The sequence below is a fragment of the Thermoascus crustaceus genome (genome assembly GCF_041956765.1).
Source record: "Thermoascus crustaceus strain CBS 181.67 unplaced genomic scaffold VTN00scaffold_1, whole genome shotgun sequence".
In the NCBI taxonomy this organism is placed as follows: Eukaryota; Fungi; Ascomycota; class Eurotiomycetes; order Eurotiales; family Thermoascaceae; genus Thermoascus; species Thermoascus crustaceus.
In genome coordinates, this window is record NW_027192527.1 from 5772371 (window position 1) to 5796027 (window position 23657).

Genomic DNA, 23657 nt, shown 5'->3' on the forward strand with positions numbered 1-23657 from the left:
CTGTCGCGGGCCCCTGATGCCGTTGTATACACAGGCAGGAGTCGTCGAGTTCAGTCCGGGCAGGAGTTACAGATCAAACAGACGCAGGCCCCGCCGAGAGGTGAGAGTAGGCTGAAAACAGAAAAGTACGGCAATAAGCATGACTCCGCGCCGCAAAACGAGCGAAAGAACCGGCAAACAGAGACGAAGCTGAAGGCGGTTGATGTCGCAGGAGACCTGGCAAACGCGGGTGAAGGCGAGGTCCGTATCGACGTGCCACGGCCCCGTTCACGGGGGGGAGTTTGCCGCTAGCCACTCCTGGCTTGGCGGGGACCGCGCAGACAGGGCTGAGACGGACCTCGCTTCAGTCGGCCGCTGACCACCGAACCCGGCGGAGCTCCATGCACATCTTGTTCTCCTTCAGCTACCCAAGCTCGTCCTGCGAGAGCATCAAGGTTCCACGATGAGTGGTCCCGGTGACGACCGGTGAGTTGCCTTCTTTTTCCCTTTTGTTTTTTTTTCCACCTCTGTTTTTGTGGCCGTGTCAGGGACCAATTTACAAGTCATCCTCTGGACCTCTACTAATCGCCACATTCCCATCAGATGGCGCGGAGGTCGGCCTTACGATCATAACCGCCAGTCGGTGCAGAGGCACTCCGCTGGGCCCCGATCGATGGGATCACAGGGAGGAGCTCGTGGTGGGCATGGTGCCAACCTGCCAAACGCTTGGGGAGGTCCGCGCGAGCAGGTCCCGGCTGGTCCTCCGCAGGAACAGCACATTCCCGTAAGGGGCTTCAATGCAGCCGAGTCCAAGGGGGCTCTCAGGAGAGGTACGCTATCCCCGCCTCGTGATGCCTGCAAATGCAGCCCCAATTTGCTGACTTGGAATTTGCAACAATGCAGGTCCTGGAGGTACGGTTTCCCATACAACTTTTGTGTAACTCTTCCGGATAAGGTTCTAATACAGTATAACGCCATAACCAGAGTCGAAACCCGTGGTGTATAAGCCTACAGGAAAGGAGGTGAATAATAATCGGGCCAGCGGCCCCTGGGCCTCTAAACGTACGTCAACAGCTCTCCCGCGTGCAGATGGAGCATTCCGTTGACACCTGGCAGCGAATACGATGGCGAACGGGAAGGACTTCTTCCTCGAGCTTCGGAAACAAGTTTCTGCCTTGCAGCAGGGCGGTGGTGTTGCCGGCGGTTGATGACGACCGTTCGGCCGGAAAGCACTGCGTGCTATCCTCGCCTTGAGGGCGAAATCTACAATATTCCTAAGCCTTCGGTGGCTTAGGGAAGATGAAGCTCTGTCTGATCGTCAGATAAAGCTAATGAGACACGCCGTTGATGACGTGGGTGAATGAGGCTGATGGACGAGGGCGTTTAGTTGAATCTGTGGTCAGGAACTTCAGTTTCTTACGCAGAGTATCCTTTGTTGTCAACCTTAGATCCTCATGATCCACGGTAGCTAGTGCTTTGGCAAATATCAGCTCTAGTTAGCACAACATTCCGGATTCTAGCAATTCCTTGCCTGCTCGAAAGTTCTAACATGTGTCAATGTGATTAGTTCGATCTCCCGGTCCGTGGTGACTTGACATGTTGTATCTACTTCCCACATCGATGAAGTGACTCACCAGAGAGGTCAAGACAATCTTTCTACCTCAGATAGATTAGACTTCTTACATATTTGCAAAGGAAGTCCAGCAGAGACACAAAATATAATTTATTATAGCTTCAAACAAAGACGTTGAGGTAATCGATTGTCCAGTTTACAAGCTTCGATACAACTCCACCATATATCGGTTACCACTAGCCTCATCTTTAACGGGAACTCTTAACTAGATTTGCCGCTGATGCAGATGTTAGTTTACGAAGTGGAGATGATTAACTTTGGTTTTTACTTTCGGCAAGATCCGACAGTCTCAATAGTACGTACTATCAATGAAGAAAAGCGTCGCAAAGTAGGATAGCGATGGTAGAGCCATCCATGCAATGCTCTCATTATCTTATTGTGAGCAACTTTCTTCGTTTTTGTTAATACTTATTTATAACTACTAGAAGAAAGTAGAGTAACTCTACTAGTCGCAAGTAGAAGCTCGGACACCCCATCCCGCTCCCTTCCCTAATGCGTTTAACTCCACCCAACATCATGAACCATTTTTCCCAGTCCTTCTGATGCCTGCCTACTTCTAACCCTAATGGGAATTAGCATCTTCTTCTGCGGTCTTGCAACCGTTATAGAATGGAGGGGTACCCTAGGTAGTAGGTAGGTAGCTGAGAATGAAATCGATCTCCAGTCCATCCCCACTATTATTATCATATCAGTATCAGTGTCTGTGCTTAACCGCCGGAAATCAGCCTTGGTCATTCCCGGGAACGGCGTTGTCACGTAGTAACTGTACCTAGGTAATCTTGAGACAATTGGGTAGACCCATCGCCCCATCGCGGCCCCGCAAACCGAACGGGGTGTTCGAAACCTTCGGGATGGTCCGTTTTGCAAGTGGGCTGTTTTGTTTTAAGTAGTCCCCCTACGAACTGACACTTAAAACTGATGACATCTTGTTTCAAGTTCCTGCTCTCTCCTGCTGCTGCCTTCTTGCAGTTGGTCACGGGGTACAGTACACCATGGAAGTGCTGGATTGTGGAAGACGGTATCTAGCATGTGTTTCTAGTATTTCAGAAAGGAAGGTCTAAAGGGCATAGATTTAAGTAAGAAGTTTGTGAAGGATAACACATCTACCTGAGCTGAGGTCTGCCTTACGAGGCCCTCAGAGGACAGTTCCATGCAAAAGTACTGTACTTAGTAAGTACTTTAGTACCTGTCGGGCAAATCCTAGAATGATATGAACGCCATTCTCTAGGACTATTTTTATAACTGTGCATATAGATCGTCATTGGTACAAGCCTTTTTTGATCCCCGGACATGACAGAAATGATTATAAAGAACTGGAGATGCCCGGACGCTCCGTTTTGGGATGGACAAGTGTTCTTTTAATAGATGAAACCCTTGATTAGTGGGTTGACGGCGCTAGATCTGCAATTTTCCCTAGGCTGCGGCTGCTGGCCATCTGGTCTGAAACTTGCATGCATAGCCTTGTACACCAGAGTCGGGTTGTGCACTGAGGGCCTGACCTGGGGGAGAAAGAGACCCTGCAGCTAACTTCGCAGAAGCCTGCCGAGAGGAATTGGTCGCAGCCCTTCAACGGCTGTCCATAACCTGGACACCCCATAGCCTAGAGGCCACCAACAAAGCCAATGGACGAGAGAGAATAGAACGGGTGTGGCAAGTTCCTGCAGTCCACTTCCGTTGGCCCGGGGAGGACCTTTGACCAAATGACAGGACAAAAATACATGACGTGCCGATCATCTTAAGCGCCTGAAACGATGATGATCTGCTACCCGCATCGAGGGGCATAATGCACCTAAGCCACCCTGACACTCGGAGCACCGAGGATCAAAAAGATTTTGGCACGTCTGAGGCTGAAGCTTAGCAGAAAGAAAGAAATCATTAGTTAGTTGAGTATATTGTGGAGGCTTATGTGACAGAATACAGCATACATGCAGAAAGGGTGTTCAGGAAACAGCAAAATTCACGGACAACCAGAAGATAGTAGACACCTGTCAAAATGCATATCTGATTGTCGCAGGGGTGCGTCCTTTAAGTTGAGAACATAATGAATTATCAGCGGCCTCGATAGGAAAAAAAAAAAAAAAAAAATCGAACCCCGAACTGATTACTCTGGTTTCCTGTAGTGGCAGCACAATGTCGTTGTCGCATGTCGAGGACTCTAGGGCCAAGAGGTCGAAACATTGTTCTCTTTACATAGAGCTCACATATAATGATAAAGAGAGTAAATATATCGCGAAAGTCCATCGTCTGCTGGAGAGGTATGCAGAAGAATAACGCAGCCGCGGCCCGGTTGCAAGGAACCGCGGCGCCAAATGACCAGATTGTATGCTGAAAGATCCATGTACTCCATCCCGGCAGTTAACTAGGTGGCTGCAGCTATCTTTCAGCGACACAAAAGCTAGGGCTGAAACATGCAGCCTCAGGCAGATATAGATATCTTCTATACCGAGTCACCGGAGGTGTGACCGCTTGAGGCGCCTTGTAACTCATGGGCCTTTTTACGGCTTTCCCATGCTCGTCTGGGGCACAGGCCAGTCCAACCAGGACGTTTCATATCCGGCCCCCATCCTCTGCCTGAGCAAGGTCTCCGCGCTAAGTGCTTATAGATGGTCCCTGGATTTACCGTTTTTGTTCACATCGTGATATCAGACCCTGCTGCGCCTGTTTGAGGATGAAGGGTCCGTACAGATCCCCCCGTGGTCTGCGATAGAAGGCTATGTTCTTTTTCAGCATCTAAGGCGCGGTTAAGCAACCAGCAAATGACAATTGGCTTGAAAGATACCCACCCACACACTATTTGGCTTACTGCTGCGGGACAGACTCATCATGACTAGGAGAAGGGGTCCAGATGTCACCGGCGGAAGCGGACAGCTTGACAATCATAAGATATACATATGTCCAAGATGGGTGCGGTCTTTGTTTTCGAGAGACCCCTCGACCCATTGTCCTCTCCGAACTCCACTTTATTTCGCATACGTCTCCCAGTTGAATACTTACACAAAATAACATGTTTGCTTAAAGACCATCACGTTTCTTACATCACCAGAAATACTAGAATATCGAAGCAGATTGAAACAAGCAGAGCACGACTCGAGAGCTTCGTGTCCTGTCTCTGAAAGTGTGCGTTGTCCTCTGTTTTCAGAAATATCGTTTCGTACTATTATACCCCCTTCGTGTGCGATATGAATATCAACGACCTCCTGACACCCTTTTGTTACCATCGCATTCTCCTTATTCGAATATGCCAGACCTCCATGTCGGTTCTATTTTCTGATTTTTTTTATCTTAGTCAATCTGTTCCCCTTAAATCCGAACTGCGAATCTTTGAACCTGTCATCCCAGTTTACCGAGTTACATCAACGACGTATTGTGTGTTCCAAGAATTGAACGAGAAGTGCACCATCCTGAATTCTAAGCGCACATGCCAGAAGCTTGCTCTTCGACGCTCGAAATGGTAAAGACACTTCTACACTCGATCTCTCTCTCTTGGTGTAACGCATGTTTGAATGTTCGAGGTTGACTGAGTTTCCAAAGCAAACAGTACCACGATAATTTTCAGGGCATCACATATTCCAACTGTGAAGAGACCTGGAAAATGATAAACGTCTTCTCGAGCCGTCTAGATCATCCCATGTCACCTCGAGCGCGGATACCATCACCCCCAAGGCCCTCCCACCACCGGACATCCGCCAGATCACCATCAGCATCATCCATACCCATCATGCCTCTCCCTCTTCACATCAATACAAATACAGGATATCATCACCACCACATTCAGCAGGCTCCTCCCCCTTCTTTTCCTCTTTCTTCATCATCCCCTGATCAGATTAGTAGCAGCGGTATCCAACAGTCTGCCGCCTCTTACCCAACCTCAGTACCCTGGCCGAGCAGGGACGATAACCTGCTCGTTGCCGCCCGTCTACAAGGCCACGGATGGGGTCAGATCCAGAAAGAACACTTTCCATCAAAGACACCCAACGCGTGTCGAAAGAGATACGAACGGCTCATCGCGAAGAGACGCGGTTCCGACTGGGACAGTGAACGGTTCGAGAGGCTTGGGACCCGGTACCGGGAGCTACGAGAGCAGACCTGGAAGCCGCTGGCGGACGCGGTGGGTGAGAAGTGGCAAGACGTCGAGAAAGTGGTAAGTTTGCTTATTCTTTTTCTTTCTTTTGTTCTTTTCTTAGATTATTTCCATTTTAAATTACAGGGGTTACCGAGATACCCAGGTATGTAGGCATGTGCAGTATTTGTGCTAACCGCCGTGGCAGTGCTTCGAGCGCGGCCTCAGGTCTCTTCTCTCCATTGGCCGCAGCCCGAGGTCGAGTATCAGGTCGGCGGAACGCCGGGGACATATCCACGACTATAATGACGGTTGCAGCAGCAGCAGCCGCCACAACGAAAATAATAATAGCAGTGAGGGAAGCGCCAGCAAATCGACGATGCCCGGTTGGGATGAGCTCCTAACCTAGGCGGTATCAAGCAATCTTTTTATAGCGGCAATTGATTTTTTTTTTTGCTAGTCATGTGTCATGTCTGATGCCCAACTACCCTGCTCGTCTTTAATTGCTATTTCTTTTTCTAGCATTCATGTACATATATACTTTGTTTTCTGACCGTCTATCCTTTTCCCTTTCTTCTTATTTGCTTTATCAATTTACATATTCATTTCTTTCTTTTCATATATATACAGCTATTGTTACAGTCTCTCCACTATATGATAAAATGGATGAGAGATGGCATTCAAGAAGAGGTGATGCAGAGTCGGGTTCATGAGAGTGATGTTGGAATGAAGTCATTGAGGGTATCTCTATTCTACAAGAGGCGGGATGGTTAGCATTTGCTTTGCTGCAAGTCGGTTGTGAAAATCCCCATGGACCTTTCAGACTTTCGGTTGATTTCTTCTTCATTCTTCTTTCTCCATATTATTGGTATTGTTTTTTAAATTCTCTTCCAATCCTGTGGACCCAAAATCCCACCATCCTCTGCCCGCGGATCAAGCGTCCACTTCTTCAAAGCGCGACAGCTGAGGTCCGTCTGCCATCCGGCCTCGAACATCTCGATCCCGGCCCAGCCGATCATCGCCGCGTTATCAGTGCACAGATACGGCGGGGGCGCGATGATCTCGACGTGCCCGAACCTGCGGACATTGAGAAACGACCGGAGGACCGTCATGAGAAAGCGGTTAGCCGCAACCCCACCGCTGACGACCAGAGTCTTGATCTCCTTAGGATCCAAACCTTGATCCCGGAGGTACTCCAAAGCGATAATGGTCCGCGACGCGAGGTGCTCGAAGCACACGCGCATTGATTCGCGCGCGAGAGCGATACGCTCGTCGTCCGACATGACCTCCCCCGCGGCCTCCTTCTTGGAGACGATTCTCGTTACCGTGCTCGAGACGCACGAGAAGCTGAACTGCAGCTGGCGTGTGTTCGCGAATGGGGCGGTGATGGACCATCCCCAGGGGCTCTCCCGTTTGATCAGCTCCTCGCCGCGGTTCATGGCGGGTCTGTAGTCTGCGTAATCCGCGGGGCCGTTGGGGAATGCGAAAATTTCCAGCATCTTTCCGTACATTGTATTCTTAGCCATCTGGAGCAGGGACTCCGGGAGGATGAGTCGAGCGGCCTTGTCGAGGGTTTCTCCGATCGCGATGTCGGCGCTGGATGCCATGATCTCATGGTCAGTGATCGAGGTTGATTTCACCAGCAACGAGTGACCGCCAGAAACGAGAATAGAGAGGAATGGGAAGGAAGGGCTGCTTGACCCTGTCGACGGTGTCGAAGAGGAACCACCACTCTCGTTCTTCTGCGCCAAAGCGGACACGAGTCTCGGCGTCAAGAGATGCGCCTGCATATGGTGTACACCAACGAACGGAATCTGCCACCCCACAGCGAGCCCCTTTCCTGTATCCAGACCGACGGCCAAATTGGAGCGCATCCCAGGACCTCTCGTGGCGGAGATGAAATCCGGTATGCGCAGTCGCTTGCCCGTCTCATCATCCGCCAGCGTCAAGACTCGATTCGTATTATCATTCCCATCTTCTGGCACTACCGGGAGATGTCTTAATGCCTTATTAACAAGCTTCGCAAGATTCTCCTGGTGCGACTGCAGTGCTTCGATGGGATGGATGCCGCGGTACTGTCTCGTGTCCGCCGTGACATTTTCGAGGAAGTGTATGGTTGCGGCGTTATTATTATTAGATGGACGATCGTGCTTTTCGACAATTGCTACCGATGTATCATCACTACATGTATTCACAACATATTAAGTTAGCTATGACAATCTAGAAAGACGATTTATGGGGAGATCGGGGTGGAGAGCGAAGAAGAAAGCCCGCGCCGTGCCGTACGTACCAGGAACTTTCAATAGCTAGCGTGAGCAGACCCCGACGACGGGGTAGTAGGGAGAAATGACTGTTCGAGACAGCGCCATAAGACCTGCGGAGCCTCAGAACTGCTGTCCTGGGGTTCGGCATTGGCGGTATATAAGGCTACAGCGACATAGACGACGCTGCTTAGGTACTGATGTGAGGGTTCCGACGAGCATCTATCTCGGCTCCATCTCCGCAAAATCCGATCGATCTCGCACGGGCCACGGAAGCCCTAAGGCAGTGCCCTAACTGGATGCCAGGAGAAAACCGGGAGCAACCTATCTATCAAGAATCTACGGGCACCCTCTTCTATACTACTGAACCATATCTTTCGTTACCCCTTCCCCTCTGCTCTGGCAGCTTGGCAGATTGCTGTTCTAAAATCATGTGATTTTAAAGCTATCCGAAAGGAATAAACATTGTAATAGGTCGCAGATCCTAGACAACGCCAGCCAAGATCAAGATATGGCAAAAGCGGGGTAACTTGCTTGGATAGAGGGGAGGGGTAACGAAAGATATGGTTCACTACTGTACAAATACGTATCTGTCACAGCCTAAGGGGGGTGTGTCATGGGGATTCCCCCCTATATCAGCAGCTCCAGACCAGGAGTGACTGTCATGACAATCCTTTTTGGCTGAGCGGTACTGAGTACAGCCCACTTTTGGTCTATATAAAGATCTGAACCAGTCTCACCCCTCCCCCCCCCGGAATTTGTGATTGGGATCTTCTCTCATCTTTCATCTTCCCGTCCCTAGCCTAATTGTCATTATTCTACCTCGCAACGCAAGCATCATGACCAAAGTCCGTGTGAAAGCCGTCCAGGCCGAACCCGGCTGGAATGACCTCCAAGCGAGTGTCGCAAAGACAATCAAACTCATCAAGGAGGCCGGCGAGAAAGGAATTAATGTTCTCGGCTTCCCAGAGGTTTGGATTCCGGGATATTTATGGTATGTATGGCAGTTACAAAACTAATGATTTACATTTGCGTGGATGCATGTAGATAGATACCTACCTGCAAGCAAAATTGACTCACTCAGCTTCCTTTCATCTAGGTCACTGTGGACGAGCAGCCCGATCAACAACGTCGAACTCTTCCATCAATACATGGCGAATTCCCTCGCCCGCAACTCGCCCGAGATGGACGCCATCAAGGCTGCCGTCAAAGAAGCCGGGATCTTCACTGTCCTCGGCTACAGCGAGCGCGATGCGGGAAGTATCTACATGGCGTAGTCGTTCATCTCCCCGGAAGGCGAGATCGTGCATCACCGCCGCAAGCTCAAGCCCACGCACGTTGAGTGGTCGCTCTGGGGCAACGCGCAGGCCGACTCGGTGCAGACGGTCGTCGACAGCCCGTTCGGCAAGATCGGCGCCTTGAACTGCTGGGAACATCTCCAGCCGCTGTTGCGGTACTATGAGTACAAACAGGGCGTGCAGATCCACGTCGCGTCCTGGCCGCCCATGTTCCCGTTGGCGAAGGGAGTGCCGTGAGGATTCAATGCAACGGACGTCGCTTCTCAGAGGGTGAGCGAGTTTCTGGCCATAGAGGGACAGGCATTCGTGCTTGTCTGTACGCAGATTCTCACCAAGGACAACCTAGCCAAGCAGAATTTGGTAGAGGAGGGGATGATTCAGGGGGTACGTACCTCATCTGCCGTATCTATCTAATCTCGATATGGAACGATATCTGAAAAGTTGCTTTCTTGCTAATAATACCTAATGCTCGTCCAGCCCGGCGTGGTTTCTCAATGATCTTCGGACCCGATGGCACTCCGCTGGTGGAAGCGCCCCCTGCCGGCGTCGAGTGTATCCTCCAGGCGGATATCGACTTGCAATCCATTGGATATGCCAAGGCGATGGCTGATCCGGTTGGTCATTACTCACGACCAGATCTGCTTCAATTGAAGGTCAACAAAACCGCTGCGAAGTGCGTTGTTGACATGGAGTAAACCTTGTACATTTTACAAATATATATGGCTATAGTCTAGTCAATTACTTCGTTGATATTCTAGGTAGTTGACGAGGGAGAGAGAGCAAGAGCAAGAAGGGCGCGGCAGAGGGTGGTCCCAGAGCGCTGATATCACATAAGAAGCAATTACTCCTTAGCAGACAATTCTCAAGTCCTCCTTGATCTGCTCCTATCGCTCGAAGTAATTAATAGCGACAGCAGATCAGAGCGATTCGCATAAACCTGTGTACTTATTCGTTTAGCGGTACCTAACCCTTCGTTCTACTGGACCATACTACTGGTGGAGAGCTAGATGTTATTTTTGCTTGTGCTTTGATTCTATCCGGCCAACAAGAGAGGGCGAGTGAAGTGCTGATGTACAATTTTGGGGGCGCAGCAGTTATATAATATTCTAACACCTCAATTGTCTCCCTTGCATGCGAACAGTCTCTGACCAAACCTTCACAGGCAGGATTTCCACATCTCGGAGAGGCGACTAGTGTAATCTAAAGGAAGCTTCAAAGTAAGATCAATTTCCGGATCCTTATCAACGGCTTTTTGCAGCCCTTTTTCAGCGTATCGAGGTTGATTCGTGCGGCTTTCGACTTTTGGGTTAATATCATCTGAGCCCTTGCACCGTGGAATCCTCCAGTTCTCTCTCTCTCTCTCTCTCTTTTGCATTGTCTGGAGTCATTGGGTAAAAGATTTGACAAGAATGACCAGATGAATATGCAGGCGACGTTGCGGGTATGTACTTCCAACTCATTCATGGATAGCAATTTTAGCCAGCATATTTCACGATGGTTTTAATATAGTCCAGGTTTAGGTTATACTACATTTAATCTTCAAAGACTGGTAGGAGTAAGCAGACTACGACTGCGTGCGAATACGCTGATCTACTACTGTAGAATGCCGGGCGCAATGACACAGGAAGGGCTTTGAGTATACTACACGGTAGGGACCGATTTATTTTTAATTTGCTTCACAAAATTAGAGTCTTTGTTTTTTTTAAGATCATCACGTCATAAATATCCATATCTGCGTTACATCGTTCTCGTTTCCAACGAGCATCCACCTTGACTGGCCACTGCCCTATCTGAAGGTCCGGATCTCTTCTGCGTTATATTTCCTCGATGAACGCTTGTGTTGCAATAAGCTGGTTCTGTCGCGGGTTCGCCGGAAGAAATCAGATTTGTCGCGATTTGTAGCTGATGAAGAGTCGGAGCTGGACGCGGCGGCAGGTGGTGTGGTAGGGCGGAATCCCAGGATGCTCCGTCGGAGACATTCCCGCTTTCCATTCGCCTCTTGTTGTATTCGCCGAATTAGACGTTTCGGAACCGGAGACAATCACGACCGCACACCCCATCGACGCTCGTCTCGCGACATCTTGGCGTAGCCGCCGTAGTATTCGTCGGGGTTCTCGATTGGTGTCACGCAGTACACAGTGGGATTGCCGTTGAATTGGATCCTCTTGCCCATGTTGCTGGTCGATCCTGCGGTCTGGTGCTTCTTGAGGATACTCTTCGAAGTGCTGCAGTTCGTGTATGAATAGGTCGGCACTTGCAACGTCGAGTATCCTCGCTGGTTTGCGATGGTGTTCTTCGCAGTTGGGCTGATGGGCGAGGGCGAAATTGGAGTCCGAGGAGTGAGACCAGGAGACTTCAACGACAGTGAAGGACGAGAGGAATTCTGTGCAGCGGAGATGCTCAAGGAGAGCTTGGGTCTGGCGGCACGAGTAGCGTACATGATTAAGCGCTTTCTTCGACGAAGTTTTGAGTCTAGAAACGGAGACACGAGTGCTTTTGGAGACGAGAATATATATATATATATATATATGATTGAGAACGCAGAGTTTGCTTTGCACTTTGATCAACAAAGCTGCAAGGCTGGAGTATGTATATGTTGTTTATGGATATTCTGACGCAAGGCAGACTCAAAAGAATAGATTAGGTAGTATTCGATTGGACCAGCCAAACGAGTAACTATGGAGTGAAAAATAGAACAGGAAAAAATTAGAAACGCACAGAATGGACACGGTCAGGAATGGAAGAAACAGCAATGCAGGGAGCGGTGAGCGGCTATATAGTCGCTGGCGAAAGCAAAGGAGAGGACGAGAAGAGAGGAGAAGATGGAGAGCGGCACGGTCTCCCCGGTGGCGGGCGACGGTGATAGGGCTGCGAGGGAGGACAGCGTCGGTGGCTGGCAGCATGGGCCGAGCCGCCCGCCAATGGCCGCCGGATCAACCTCCTGCACGCGCCCACGAAGAGGCGACACCATGCACGTTACAACTCAGTCACATACTAATTCTGTGCCTTTCCCCTCTCGACAGACCAATAATAGCACGACGCCCGGAGTTCTGCAGTTTGGGATGTGCTGGGAAGGAAGTTAGCCACCGTGACTGAGCGCTCTCATTGATGCCTTAACGATGCAAGGTGAAAAGGCAGTCAACTCTAGAACAGGAATTCGACCTACGACGGATGTTGGAACCTAATCACCGTTACTGGTCGCATTCGCCGAGGAGAGTGGATGGAGTACCGGCAAGGTCGATAATACCCTCATGTGCAAGGTTGATGTCGCTATCTGTACCCTAGATAGGTGCTGCTTGGAAGCTTCTGCCATCACAATTTGGCACAGAATCCATCAGGATAACTGCCAGGAAGTCCAAACAGTCCAAAATACTTCGGCATCACCTCGTGTACTCTCTGTCGCGAAATGGAAGGCCACGCGAAATTCAGCTGGAATAAAATCGGAGCCGTATTTCTTAAAGGGAGGGCTGGTCATACAACCGACCATGCGTACGATGACTGCGGGGTTTCCCAGCTCAAAGTTTTACAGTCAAATGTTCAAGCTTACACTCGAAGCTGTGGTCGATGCTTTTAAAAAGAGAGCAGGCCACGCACCAAAGAGCGGAATAGGTTCAGATTGGAGAGCGGAAGACATCCGGTAGGGATCACAACGTGGACATCCCACCATCTGCAGCTTGATCACATTTTCCATCAGTATGCTCAATACTAGTGCGAGAGAGCTATACTACTGGGTTGCTATAGCCGACTGAATGCCACTTTATTGGCCCGGGACAATCACTCTCCGAATCGCCTGTAAGTCGCACATCCCACGAAAATTATTCTTCGGAAGTAGGTTGGGAAACAGATAAACTCTCCTATGCAGAATAAACCAGAGGATCTAACTTACTACTGGACCAATGACAGTGTATGTGATTGGCAGCCACCTTTCCTGGAAACTGGAGGGGTGTTTTTGTTCTCTTCTTTATGTTAATAGATGGGCTCACAATAAGCTGTCTTAATTTCACAGAGACATCTATCCAATGTTGACAGAACATAGTATCTAATTTTTCACGGAAATTACGATGATGCGAACTCAAATTTTTGGACTCTATCGCGGAAGAAACGGCATCAAGCTTGGAAAAGCACCACAGTTCCAGGTCTTCTTGTCGATAAACAAGCTGACCCAACACAGCGTTCTGCTTCAGGGTTTGTTATACGAGATTAGCCTTTAATGCGTAGTACTTGGCAATAATGAATCCTGGAGCCCCTATTTATCCACAAGAATTTTGATAGAACACGATGTCGTGCAACCTACCCAAGCCTCTCCGGCGCTTGGTTGTCTCTACAAATAGCCCAGCCATTCCGGATAAAGGCCGCTGTCAACTTTGGAAGGCTTTTGGGAGAAGATCCCTGTTAAATACATGCTGTACGTCCTTTCTTTGTACAATCCAACAATTACCGGGAACAGAAGGGTGTGGGAAATTCACTACAGAGTCCAGACCCTCTTCTACGTTTCTGGAGCTACCCGTCAACTGTCGAGTATGGACAGTGAAAGATAAGCCGTGGGCAATAAATTACATAAAAGGGAATCAGGAAGCGATAAATGGGAAGTATTAGGTACATACCTAGGTAGATAGACGATTATTTGTATTTGTTCTACTGATAGAACATAAATCAAGGTCGTGTTATAACCAAGCCACATGGGTAATAAAGAATATCCCCGGGGTCGAAGGACTGGAGGGCTCCTACCCTGGAAGCACAGAAAAACAGCGCAAGCGGCAGGCCCCGTTTACATCATCATCATTCCGACACCATAAGCACCCTTATCTAGCATCTACTAACGCACGTCGATTATGGTTGATTACTCCTCTCCTTCATATTTCTCACCATACCAGAGGTCAGAAATGTCTCGAAAGCGCAAACTACACGGTGCTGCTGCGGCTGCCGTCGCAAGGAAGAGGCAGCGCCAGCTTGGGTCAATGAAGGCCATCTCTGGTGAAAGATCTGCTGCTGTAGAGCCATTTTCTCAGGCACAGCCAGAGGACGATCTGATTAAACGTGAGCTGGAGAACCTCACCCCCGCGACGCCTCCTGGGTTGCCTGACGATGCAGTTAAGCATACAAAGAAGCGACTTGATAATTACCAAAAGAGAGATGCAAAAGATAGGACTGATGAGATCTTGAATGCTTTCTTGATTTTCTATCCCATGATGGCCAGAAGAATCTCTTAGTTGATATTGCTATACGCCGGGACGATTGGAAGCTTTATGAGCTGGCTGGAATCCTTAAAAACATGTCTGATTAAACCATGCAAGTGACACTCTGGACTTGACAACTATTTGCATTTTTATCTGACCCTGCTAATTGGTCAAAGTGACCGTAGTTGGAGGAACAACTGTTACTCCCTCGGAGCTATCATTCGAATCGTCTTCTTTAGAAGATCAAGAAGAGCATGTAATTGGAAAGACATCAAGGTACTGGACTGATCGGATGGAAGTAAAGAAACTGCGTCAGCTCGTGATGAAAACAGATGCGCTATAACTCATTACTACGACGTCAATGTGGCTGAAAAAGCTGCCAGAGGAGGAATGCCAGGAAGTGGAAACAGTAGACACAGTGTGTGCTCACATCATCCCATCTTCAATAGCGCCTCAACCTTAAGACGTAAAGGTAAAGCAAACACAGATAACCCTTCCCTCTTGTGAGATTTTTTTTAGAGTATCAGACTAATACCTTATCTCAGATTGCGAGGGCATGGGCCTTCATCTATCGTTACTTTCCAGCTCTCAAAGAAAAGCGTGCTTATTCTGTGATCAATCATCCCAAGAATACGTTTATAATGATGCATAGCCTCCCGTTTAAATTTGGTTCCTTTCGCATGGCACTTGAGAAGATAGTTGTATGTATTGATCCTCACCATGCTGTGGCTTTTGGGTACTAATATCTGCAGGATGGGCCAGATAATTCGTATACTATGAAGACATTCAGGAATTTCGCAACTATGTACACACCCCTTCTTCCTAAAGATAAACGGGTCACATTCAACTCAACGGATGCCATCGAAGCCCCTGATCCAACGATGCTCGCTTTCCATCTCACTGTTGCCAATACTCTCGATGTAATGGGCATAGAAAGAGACTGATGAAGCTCCTCGACAATACTGGAGGCCTTCATTGCTTATCAGAGGATGGGAGCTATTGCTGTAGAAAAACGCCCTGCCGCCCTTCCCCAAATCGTTTTTAAACATCACAATGATTACTGGCATTCGGTTGCTGTTCACGCTACCAGTAGAAGGTAGGAATGGAAATGCACTGCACTTATAATGTAGCTTAAATACGGCTGAGCAGCCGGGATGCCGTGTTTTCTGCTCCCTTTAGTCGCAGGTGCAATAGGTTTCTATGAACGTTTGTACAGTTCTAGAGTAGAAACAAGCCAGTACGTTGCAACTAGGTACTAAGTACCTAAAAGGTACCCTAAATTTCTACCTTCTACATGACTGGTCTACGAAACCCGCTTTCCGGAGACATTGAATTCCGTCCACATACTAGGCACTACTTTATGCATAGTGGTATACACAACCGTTGTCTCGAGGCCACCAGCGCCAAGTCTGACATGATCGTCATCGCCTGCAGTCCAACCATCGCAAGGCTTGAAGCAGCAGCCTTTTCTCTTTCCCACGGCTCGGATGTTCCGGACCTTCCGGTGATGGTTCTGGATGGTGTTGGAAGGAGGTCGCGTGCCTCTAAGAGTCAAAGTTCCTTCGAACATCTATCTCCCTTGATAGGCTGAGGTTGCGATGCTGTAAGGGTCAGGTTCGCCCCGCTCGAAGCCTAAAAAGCGCTGACGTGCCGTAGCGGCTGCGTTGTTCCTCTCAAGGACAACATTCCCGCATTCCTCATACGAGGGACGGAGGCTGATGCTGACGTAGTGCCCAGACTGGAAGGCACAAGGCAGTCACAGGTGCGGAAATTGGAGCTTCGGAACCGGTTACACATATGTGACTGGGCTCAAATAGCCTCCATCATGTCCATAGACTCCATGCCGACACTCTCCCTTTCCTTTCTTTGATTATACCGGGATTGCCGCTGTCACTCTCTTTTGGAATCAGTTTCTCTTCATTATTATCCCTTTGATATTCCTACAGATCTGGTCCCTTCCACCGGTGTGACGCTAATACGCCGACAATCCCTATCATGTCGATATCAGCCTTGCGTAATGCTAGTGAGCCAGGCGGTATGTGACTTTCAAAAAACCGTCTCATGGCTTAAACTACTAGGCTACAACAGAGTTGCTGACCGCCGTTTGTAATAGCAATCGTCGCCACCTTCACCGCTGGTACTCTCATCAATAGACGCAGGAACCCTAAGCTTCCAAAGCCCAGCGATGATGTTGAGGCTCCTGTGTCGGATGGCGACGAAGTCGATGAACAGAAGCGCAGGAATGAAAGTGTATATAAGTACGGAACTGTGACGGAATGTCCACCACCACCGCCCCGGAAAAACATCCAAACCCGGCTGCTGGCACGTTTTCCATTTCTCATTGAGATCTGGTATTGGTCGCTTACGTATTGGGTATGGAAACCTGACGGAGCCCCTTCCGCCAGTCCCTCTCATGCTGCAATTGACCAACCGTGTTGACGGGTTATAGATTTACCAGGGACTGCGGGCAGTCTCTGCGAGAGCAATCCAAGGCAATGAAGCAGTCTTTGACACTGCCTACCACCATGCACTTCAAATCCTCTCCTTTGAGCATCGTCTTCATATAGACGTCGAGTTGGCTGTTCAGAGATTCATCCTCGACAAAGCCCCATGGCTCATGTACTATGTCCTCGCTCGGATCTACTACTCGCACATAGTACTCGGCGTGGTCTTCCTCGTGTACTACTACACATTCCTCCCGCGTGGACAGTACCAGAGCATAAGACGCACGATGGCACTTCAGAACGTCATCGCCTTCGTGATCATTACCGCATGGCGATGTACTCCACCACGGCTTCTACCGGAGGAGTTCGGCTTCCTCGATGTCCTCCACAACAGCAACGAGGGTACAACATGGACCCAGAATAAGTTCCAGCTCACCATCGCAGCCATGCCGTCTCTGCACTTCGCAAACTCACTGTTTATCGGCTTCTGCTTGCTGAGGTACAGCCCGCATCTGATCCTTCGATGCATTGCGCCGCTGTGGCCGATGATGATGGGCCTCACAATCGTCGCGACCGCCAACCATTACATTCTGGATGCTATAGTTGGCAGCTGTGTTCTTGTGATAGCTTGTCGAGCCAACAGGGTCATGCTGTTCTTGCTGCCTGTGGAGAATTTCATTTTCAGGCTCATTCGTTTAGAGAAGCTTGAGGATGACTGTTCAAGATAGTTGTAGTCGGTCTACTAGAAAACCAGAGACGGTTTCCATCTTATGGTGTGACATTCTGGACGTGACTTAGCGTCTCTTGGGAGAAAGGGAGCCTGCATTCCTTCTATCTGTGGTAGCCTCGAGAAGTTTGAATAGATCTCGAAACATCGGCTTATGAAGAAGCAAAGGGGCTCGCCGGATAGAATAACACAAGAACATATCCTTCCCCTGGTGTTTGACGATGATAATGTCTTTCCACGTCCTGTAGTCTCCAAGACACTCCCAAGTCTGAAATCATGTATGACGGCATCTCGCTCGGACCATCAGGAGTATCCAGTCCTACCAGCACGTCGTCCCCCTCCCGGTCATAATTCGGCCACTGCTTGCTCGAAATGGGTAGTACACAGTACGGCAGACGATGATGTCAACAGTCCTTCTCCCAAGACTTACTGAGAACTCCGTAATGTGTTGATTACCTAATGAGGAATACCATAGGCATTGGCATTCATTTATTCAAGTTACCGTGCAAGTCCAACATCGGGCCAGTCTGGCGGGACTGCAATTACATATTTCATGTGATTTCGGCGGGGACGTCTGTCCCCCGAATCCGATGGGGTCGTCTCGACAGGACACTGTGTTCTTTTCTTTTTCCCGATCCTTGTGTAGACCGCCAAACGTAGGTACCCTGGTCTGGTACATTAGGTAGGTACTCCGTACATACCGCAGGTAACCGCAAGTTTCCAACCTAAGGCAGGAGCAACTGGCCAGGGCAGGCATCAAGATTCAAGGTCAAGATAGTGAGACAATCGGTATCGGTAGGGTGGATAAGGTAGGGTGTGGGTATGCAGCTTATCTACAGACTACCTAAGGTACGAGACGTAAGCTTGTTTTTTTGTTTTTGTTCTGCTCATTATAGATATTTACTCCGTAGTGGACCATGCATGTATGGCGTTTCTTCGCGAAATTTGTCGATCGAATCGACTCGGTCTTCCGAGATGCGATTTCGAGTTGTCCACAGTACATCAGATCGCGCCTTCTCTCCTCTTTCGAGAAAAGAGGGGGATGGATCAGATCACTCAACTGACCGAAGTTTTGACGAGAGCAACAGCAAGGACCAGACTGGCTCCACATGAAGAAGCCTAGGTAACGACCTAGGTACGGAAACTTACTATCAATAGTCTTCACCGTACTCCGTAGGGTGCATCACGAAAACGACGGCTCTGAAAGAAGGCCCACAACTTGGCAGAGGGCGATCTAAATAGATTTAAACCACCTAGTGCGGTACTATTTCATGACGAGCATGCGGAGGCGTGCGGAGACGCGCGTAGAGAGCGGCTCGTTGTGCTCCGGGCGATTAGGTACCTAATTGGCCCGACGGGTAGTAGTAGTCCGGGGACGCTGTCTTGGGGTAAGTTGTACCTATACAACACGTAGTGAGAAATAATGATGGTCGCAACGGGATGCAACAGAAGAATACTATGGAGTATGGATCTCAAACGATAACGGATAACCGTTAGTTATCAACTCCACCTTTTACTTAAGCATTGTGGGAATCTCTGCCGGACGTTACCGGCCCGGCGTCAGCACGAGCCGTGGGGGATGCCTCCACTTGACCTGGGCCTTGACCGAACCGGATGCCAGCGGAAATCTGATTCAGATAAGATGGAGACTTGTCTAAGTAATTCAGATAGAGATGGTGGAGTCCAGGGCTAGCGGACGGACCTTCTTTTTCTTGGTGCCTTCGAAGAAGTTTCGAAAGTCTCATCCAAATCCCATGGTACAGGCTGTACACTCGACAATCACTGTTCTTTGCGCCCTTCCAGAAGCACTTAATAATGATAATCGGGGCCCCCGATGAAACATGGGGAAGAAAAGGGGCAAGGCCTGGAGATAGCGTGATCGGGGATGTTACCCCCGACGGAGAAGCCTGGGTTTGCTTTCCTCGAAGAGGAAGCGGTGAAGGCCTCCAGGCTTCCATGATCAGTCTATCAGATGTCTGTGCATACGTCCGAATGCCGAGTCATCTGTTAGTGCAGCAAGGGAACTAGGACATCTTCCCGATTTATTGGACGTCAGTGATTGTGGGAATATCAAAGTGTGGGATGCGACAAAAAGACGTGCGTAAGACTCCCGTGGCGAAGCCACCCGATTGTCGCTGACCCTACTTCCGTAGTAGGCTATACTGAGTAGATTTGTTGAATAAGTTGGGGGAAGGACTCGGCCGGGTTCTCATGTCAGGTGCTTTCTCCAACTCTCCCGACCCGCTGTGCTCCGCGTCTGTTTTCGCCGATCGGGCAACGAGTGACTTTAGCCTGCGGTTACACCCGTGAAAAGAGAAAATTTTTTTGGAGACATAGATTTCGAAGCCGCTGGAAACGGGTTCCGCGTCTGTTGCCAGGCTCGGATCCAATGCTTACGAGGGGTAGGTTCCTTTTCAGATTTAACAGACTGTTGATAATCAGACATCCGTGCGTTGTCGATAGTTCTTGTCTTTTTGAATGGTTTGTTGTCTGTTGAAAGGTCTGCAAGCAGTGTGCGGGCCGGATTTAACGAGAAAATATTTGTTGTTGCCTCCGAATTCCGAAGTTCGGGGTCAATTTTCGCCTTGGCACGAATTTTTTTGTGACTCTACAAAAATTTGACAACGAGGCCTCCGCAAGCCCTGGTGGGTTCCCAAGTAAGAGGACAGAAAGAGATTCAGAATATCTGTAGTTCGGCGTGGCTCAGAGCGAGAGAAAGAGGCATTGGGCCACTTGGCAACAGAACACCATTGTAGAAGTCTCGGTCAGCATACCTCTGTTCAGATGACAAGCAAAAGGCGTTCCTGTAAGGCTAAGTTATCGGAGCTGCACCGACCCCACGCCCGCCCGGTCGATCCAGGGGCGGTGAGTGTTTTTCGGTGGTGACTCGCGTGGCCAGTAAAAAGACCCTGCGTGCTGTGAATCAGTAGTCAAGCTTCCCTGGTTCCCGCCAGTCCCTAGATCAAATAAGTCCAGAAAACATCCACATCGTTCGTTTTGGGAGCAGTTGTGCTCTATTAATTGTTAATCTTCCCCCTGTTCTGGAAGGGGTGGCTTCATACCTTCATTCCTGTTCTCTTTGTTGTTTCTATTGTCGTCGGCCTTCATTTCCGTCACTTTACAATCTCTGTCGGTCTCACACAAACCCCACACGTTGTGAAGTCGAACAGTTCTTCTGGACACTGTGATACAGCATCAGGGGTGTGAGGTAGCTGCCATTGACTGCTGATACATCATTCCACATTTTGCGTCACCATGGCAAGTGTGAAGGAGACTGTCAAGGCGTCGCTCGTTGGCACTGCGGAAGAACCGCAGCTTTCGCAGCAAGTGAAGGCAAACTTTCTGCAGCATGCGCGAAAGGATGAGAACACTGGGGAGCTATACATGACGGAGGAGGATTTCATTGATGCGGTTGCTCCAAAGCAAGAAGATTACGTGCGTCTCCATAGTGCCTTCCCTGTCTTGTGGATTGTGTTCCCCCAACTCCTGCGTGACGACAAGGCTAACATTTTTGGTATTCTTTTATCTACAGCACAAGATCAAACGCGAGCAATACGGAATCCTCTTCAGAGTGGCTGATCGGCGGAAAACAGGGAGAGTAAACCTTGCAGACTGGGCGACGTTTGAGAATCTGCTTGCAAAGCCAGATGCTGAATATGAAATCGCATTCCGGTTATTTGACGTGGAGGGGACGGGTACCGTGAAGTACGAGACATTTCAGAAACTCTACCTACAGAACAAAGGCAGTGACAGCATTCCCTTTGATTGGAATTCTGAATGGGCCTCTCTGTACATCGGCTCCAAGAAGACGCGCCATGACATGACATACCCGCAGTTTGCGCAGATGCTGCGCGGCTTGCAAGGCGAACGCGTAAGGCAGGCCTTCCATTACTTTGACAAGGATGGTGATGGCTACATCGATCCAGAAGATTTCCAGCGCATCATTCTCGAGACTTCCCGACACAAGCTGTCTGACTACCTGCTCGAAAATCTTCCCACCCTTTGCAACATCTCCACCGGAAGCAAGATCTCATATGCTACTGTTCGTGCTTTCCAGAATGTCATGCGTGAAATGGACATGATTGATCTTATCGTCCGTGAAGCGACGAGAAGGAGTGAGGATGGAAAGATTACGCGCACGGACTTCTTGAACGAGGCTGCTAGGGTCACCCGATTCTCCCAGTTTACCCCCATGGAAGCTGATATCCTATTCCACTTTGCCGGTTTGGATGCACCTTCCGGAAGACTGTCTCTCAAGGATTTTGCCAAGGTGGTCGATGCATCATGGCACACACCATTGGTCGTCGCTGAAAACACCATCTCGTCAGCGTCAGACGCTGCAACCAAGGCAGTCGACAAGTCGAGATCAGCGCTTTACAGTCTGCTGGAATCGGTTCATCACTTCGCGCTTGGAAGTATCGCTGGAGCTTTTGGTGCATTCATGGTATACCCCATTGACCTGGTCAAGACCAGGATGCAGAACCAGCGAAGCACGCGGGTTGGTGAGAGGTTGTATAACAACTCCATCGACTGTGCAAGGAAGGTTATCAGAAATGAGGGCTTCCTCGGTCTGTACTCTGGTGTCCTGCCACAGCTGATCGGTGTCGCCCCTGAGAAGGCGATCAAGCTCACGGTGAATGACTTGGTGCGCGGCTATTTCACGGACAGGGAAACAGGCAAGATCAAGTATCCTTATGAGATTCTGGCAGGTGGTGCAGCGGGAGGCTGTCAAGTTGTAAGTTGAACCAGCTCCCGTTCGACATCGAAGAGTCCTTCTAATTTGTACTCCAGATTTTCACCAACCCCCTTGAGATCGTCAAGATCCGTCTACAAGTTCAGGGAGAGGTCGCAAAGAATGTTGAGGGTGCTCCTCGGCGTTCCGCGATGTGGATTGTCCGAAACCTCGGTTTGGTGGGCCTCTACAAGGGTGCCTCGGCCTGTCTCCTTCGTGATGGTAAGAATTGCTCCCATTTTCTTAGAGGTACAATCTTCTAACTGCTGCCAGTTCCTTTCTCTGCCATTTACTTCCCTACTTATTCTCACCTGAAATCCGACCTGTTCGGTGAATCGCCCACCAAGAAGCTCGGCGTTGTCCAGCTTCTGACTGCGGGTGCTATCGCTGGTATGCCAGCCGCTTACCTGACCACGCCCTGTGACGTTATCAAGACCCGTCTGCAGGTGGAGGCCCGTAAAGGAGAGACCAAATACACTTCGCTGCGACACTGTGCGACGACTGTGTGGAAGGAGGAGGGCTTCAAGGCCTTCTTCAAGGGCGGTCCAGCTCGTATCGTCCGTTCCTCTCCCCAGTTCGGTTTCACTCTTGCGGCATATGAAATCCTGCAGAAATGGCTGCCGATGCCTGGATCTGAGGCAGCCAGAGAAGCCCTTACGCCAACCGGTAACATCGAGCCCGGTGTCGGGCTGCAGGTTGCCAAGGCTCCTCTTCCATACCTGAGGTCGCGCAACGCCCTCAAGCTTATCCTTGACCTGGATGAAAACTTCGGACGTATCCAGCTCCCTCAGGGTCAAAGCTGGCCCAGAGTGCTGGGAGGAGGATCGTCCAAGCAATGAATGATTTTTTGATGATGATATTTGTTTTCTCTCGGACGGGCGGCGAATCGTTGTTTCCTTGTGAAATATCGTTCTCATGTTTCCAAATCCGTTTCAAGGGGTTATGGCGGGAAAAGTCTAGACATTAGATCTTTGTTTTCCCTCTCCGTCGATGATTTTCCCTCGGCAAGTAGTAGCCAGAGGGTGGTGTACACCAAGCACCACGTCACGCACGCATTTCATGACATGACACTCCATCCATGTACCCCTAGATTCCCTTTCGAGTTGTTTGTGTTGGTAAATTTTAGAGGCCTCGCGGCGATTGATGTCATCATTTTGCATGTCTGCATTGTTTTGTTTTGATTTGTTTTCTTTTGGAACATCTCATCTCTTTTCGTAGCGAGCTTTTTTTCTTGTACTGTATTAGCTGCATGTAGTTCGGTTGGTTAACATCTCTCTGAGTCTGGTTTGTTCCATATCGATCCGATAGCGATGCAATTCGGTGAATGAGAATTGCATAAATATATA

At 49.4% G+C, this 23657-nt stretch overlaps 12 protein-coding genes across 12 annotated transcripts; 7 read left to right on the forward strand and 5 right to left on the reverse strand.

Annotated features, from left to right (window-relative positions):
- Nucleotides 1–442: 442 nt before the first annotated feature.
- Nucleotides 443–1187, forward strand: VTN00DRAFT_2088 (uncharacterized protein; the record flags this gene model as incomplete). The annotated part of the gene is made up of 5 exons (XM_069428267.1): nt 443–465; nt 583–809; nt 883–891; nt 964–1041; nt 1096–1187. 5 exons carry the CDS (start codon nt 443–445, stop codon nt 1185–1187), a joined length of 429 nt encoding a protein of 142 aa, XP_069292790.1.
- A 4143-nt stretch (nt 1188–5330) lies between these two features.
- Nucleotides 5331–6081, forward strand: VTN00DRAFT_2089 (uncharacterized protein; the record flags this gene model as incomplete). Its single annotated transcript, XM_069428268.1, has 2 exons — nt 5331–5753; nt 5881–6081. The coding sequence occupies 2 exons, from the start codon at nt 5331–5333 to the stop codon at nt 6079–6081; spliced, it is 624 nt and encodes a 207-aa protein (XP_069292791.1).
- A 469-nt stretch (nt 6082–6550) lies between these two features.
- On the reverse strand, nt 6551–8084 carry VTN00DRAFT_2090 (uncharacterized protein; the record flags this gene model as incomplete). The annotated part of the gene is made up of 2 exons (XM_069428270.1): nt 6551–7853; nt 7963–8084. The coding sequence occupies 2 exons, from the start codon at nt 8082–8084 to the stop codon at nt 6551–6553; spliced, it is 1425 nt and encodes a 474-aa protein (XP_069292792.1).
- Nucleotides 8085–8772: 688 nt separating this feature from the next.
- Nucleotides 8773–10953, forward strand: VTN00DRAFT_2091 (uncharacterized protein; the record flags this gene model as incomplete). Its single annotated transcript, XM_069428271.1, has 6 exons — nt 8773–8927; nt 9033–9162; nt 9211–9464; nt 9524–9615; nt 9709–9845; nt 10834–10953. 6 exons carry the CDS (start codon nt 8773–8775, stop codon nt 10951–10953), a joined length of 888 nt encoding a protein of 295 aa, XP_069292793.1.
- A 15-nt stretch (nt 10954–10968) lies between these two features.
- On the reverse strand, nt 10969–11223 carry VTN00DRAFT_2092 (uncharacterized protein; the record flags this gene model as incomplete). Its single annotated transcript, XM_069428272.1, has 1 exon — nt 10969–11223. The coding sequence occupies one exon, from the start codon at nt 11221–11223 to the stop codon at nt 10969–10971; it is 255 nt and encodes an 84-aa protein (XP_069292794.1).
- A 49-nt stretch (nt 11224–11272) lies between these two features.
- On the reverse strand, nt 11273–11671 carry VTN00DRAFT_2093 (uncharacterized protein; the record flags this gene model as incomplete). The annotated part of the gene is made up of 1 exon (XM_069428273.1): nt 11273–11671. One exon carries the CDS (start codon nt 11669–11671, stop codon nt 11273–11275), a length of 399 nt encoding a protein of 132 aa, XP_069292795.1.
- A 291-nt stretch (nt 11672–11962) lies between these two features.
- VTN00DRAFT_2094 (uncharacterized protein) lies at nt 11963–12202 on the reverse strand (the record flags this gene model as incomplete). The annotated part of the gene is made up of 1 exon (XM_069428274.1): nt 11963–12202. The coding sequence occupies one exon, from the start codon at nt 12200–12202 to the stop codon at nt 11963–11965; it is 240 nt and encodes a 79-aa protein (XP_069292796.1).
- A 1912-nt stretch (nt 12203–14114) lies between these two features.
- On the forward strand, nt 14115–14441 carry VTN00DRAFT_2095 (uncharacterized protein; the record flags this gene model as incomplete). Its single annotated transcript, XM_069428275.1, has 1 exon — nt 14115–14441. The coding sequence occupies one exon, from the start codon at nt 14115–14117 to the stop codon at nt 14439–14441; it is 327 nt and encodes a 108-aa protein (XP_069292797.1).
- Nucleotides 14442–15049: 608 nt separating this feature from the next.
- VTN00DRAFT_2096 (uncharacterized protein) lies at nt 15050–15352 on the forward strand (the record flags this gene model as incomplete). Its single annotated transcript, XM_069428276.1, has 2 exons — nt 15050–15109; nt 15161–15352. 2 exons carry the CDS (start codon nt 15050–15052, stop codon nt 15350–15352), a joined length of 252 nt encoding a protein of 83 aa, XP_069292798.1.
- Nucleotides 15353–16403: 1051 nt separating this feature from the next.
- VTN00DRAFT_2097 (uncharacterized protein) lies at nt 16404–17580 on the forward strand (the record flags this gene model as incomplete). The annotated part of the gene is made up of 3 exons (XM_069428277.1): nt 16404–16443; nt 16522–16781; nt 16858–17580. The coding sequence occupies 3 exons, from the start codon at nt 16404–16406 to the stop codon at nt 17578–17580; spliced, it is 1023 nt and encodes a 340-aa protein (XP_069292799.1).
- Nucleotides 17581–17646: 66 nt separating this feature from the next.
- VTN00DRAFT_2098 (uncharacterized protein) lies at nt 17647–17928 on the reverse strand (the record flags this gene model as incomplete). Its single annotated transcript, XM_069428278.1, has 2 exons — nt 17647–17821; nt 17903–17928. The coding sequence occupies 2 exons, from the start codon at nt 17926–17928 to the stop codon at nt 17647–17649; spliced, it is 201 nt and encodes a 66-aa protein (XP_069292800.1).
- A 2906-nt stretch (nt 17929–20834) lies between these two features.
- VTN00DRAFT_2099 (uncharacterized protein) lies at nt 20835–23150 on the forward strand (the record flags this gene model as incomplete). Its single annotated transcript, XM_069428279.1, has 4 exons — nt 20835–21014; nt 21112–22314; nt 22371–22533; nt 22585–23150. 4 exons carry the CDS (start codon nt 20835–20837, stop codon nt 23148–23150), a joined length of 2112 nt encoding a protein of 703 aa, XP_069292801.1.
- Between the last annotated feature and the right edge of the window lie 507 nt (nt 23151–23657).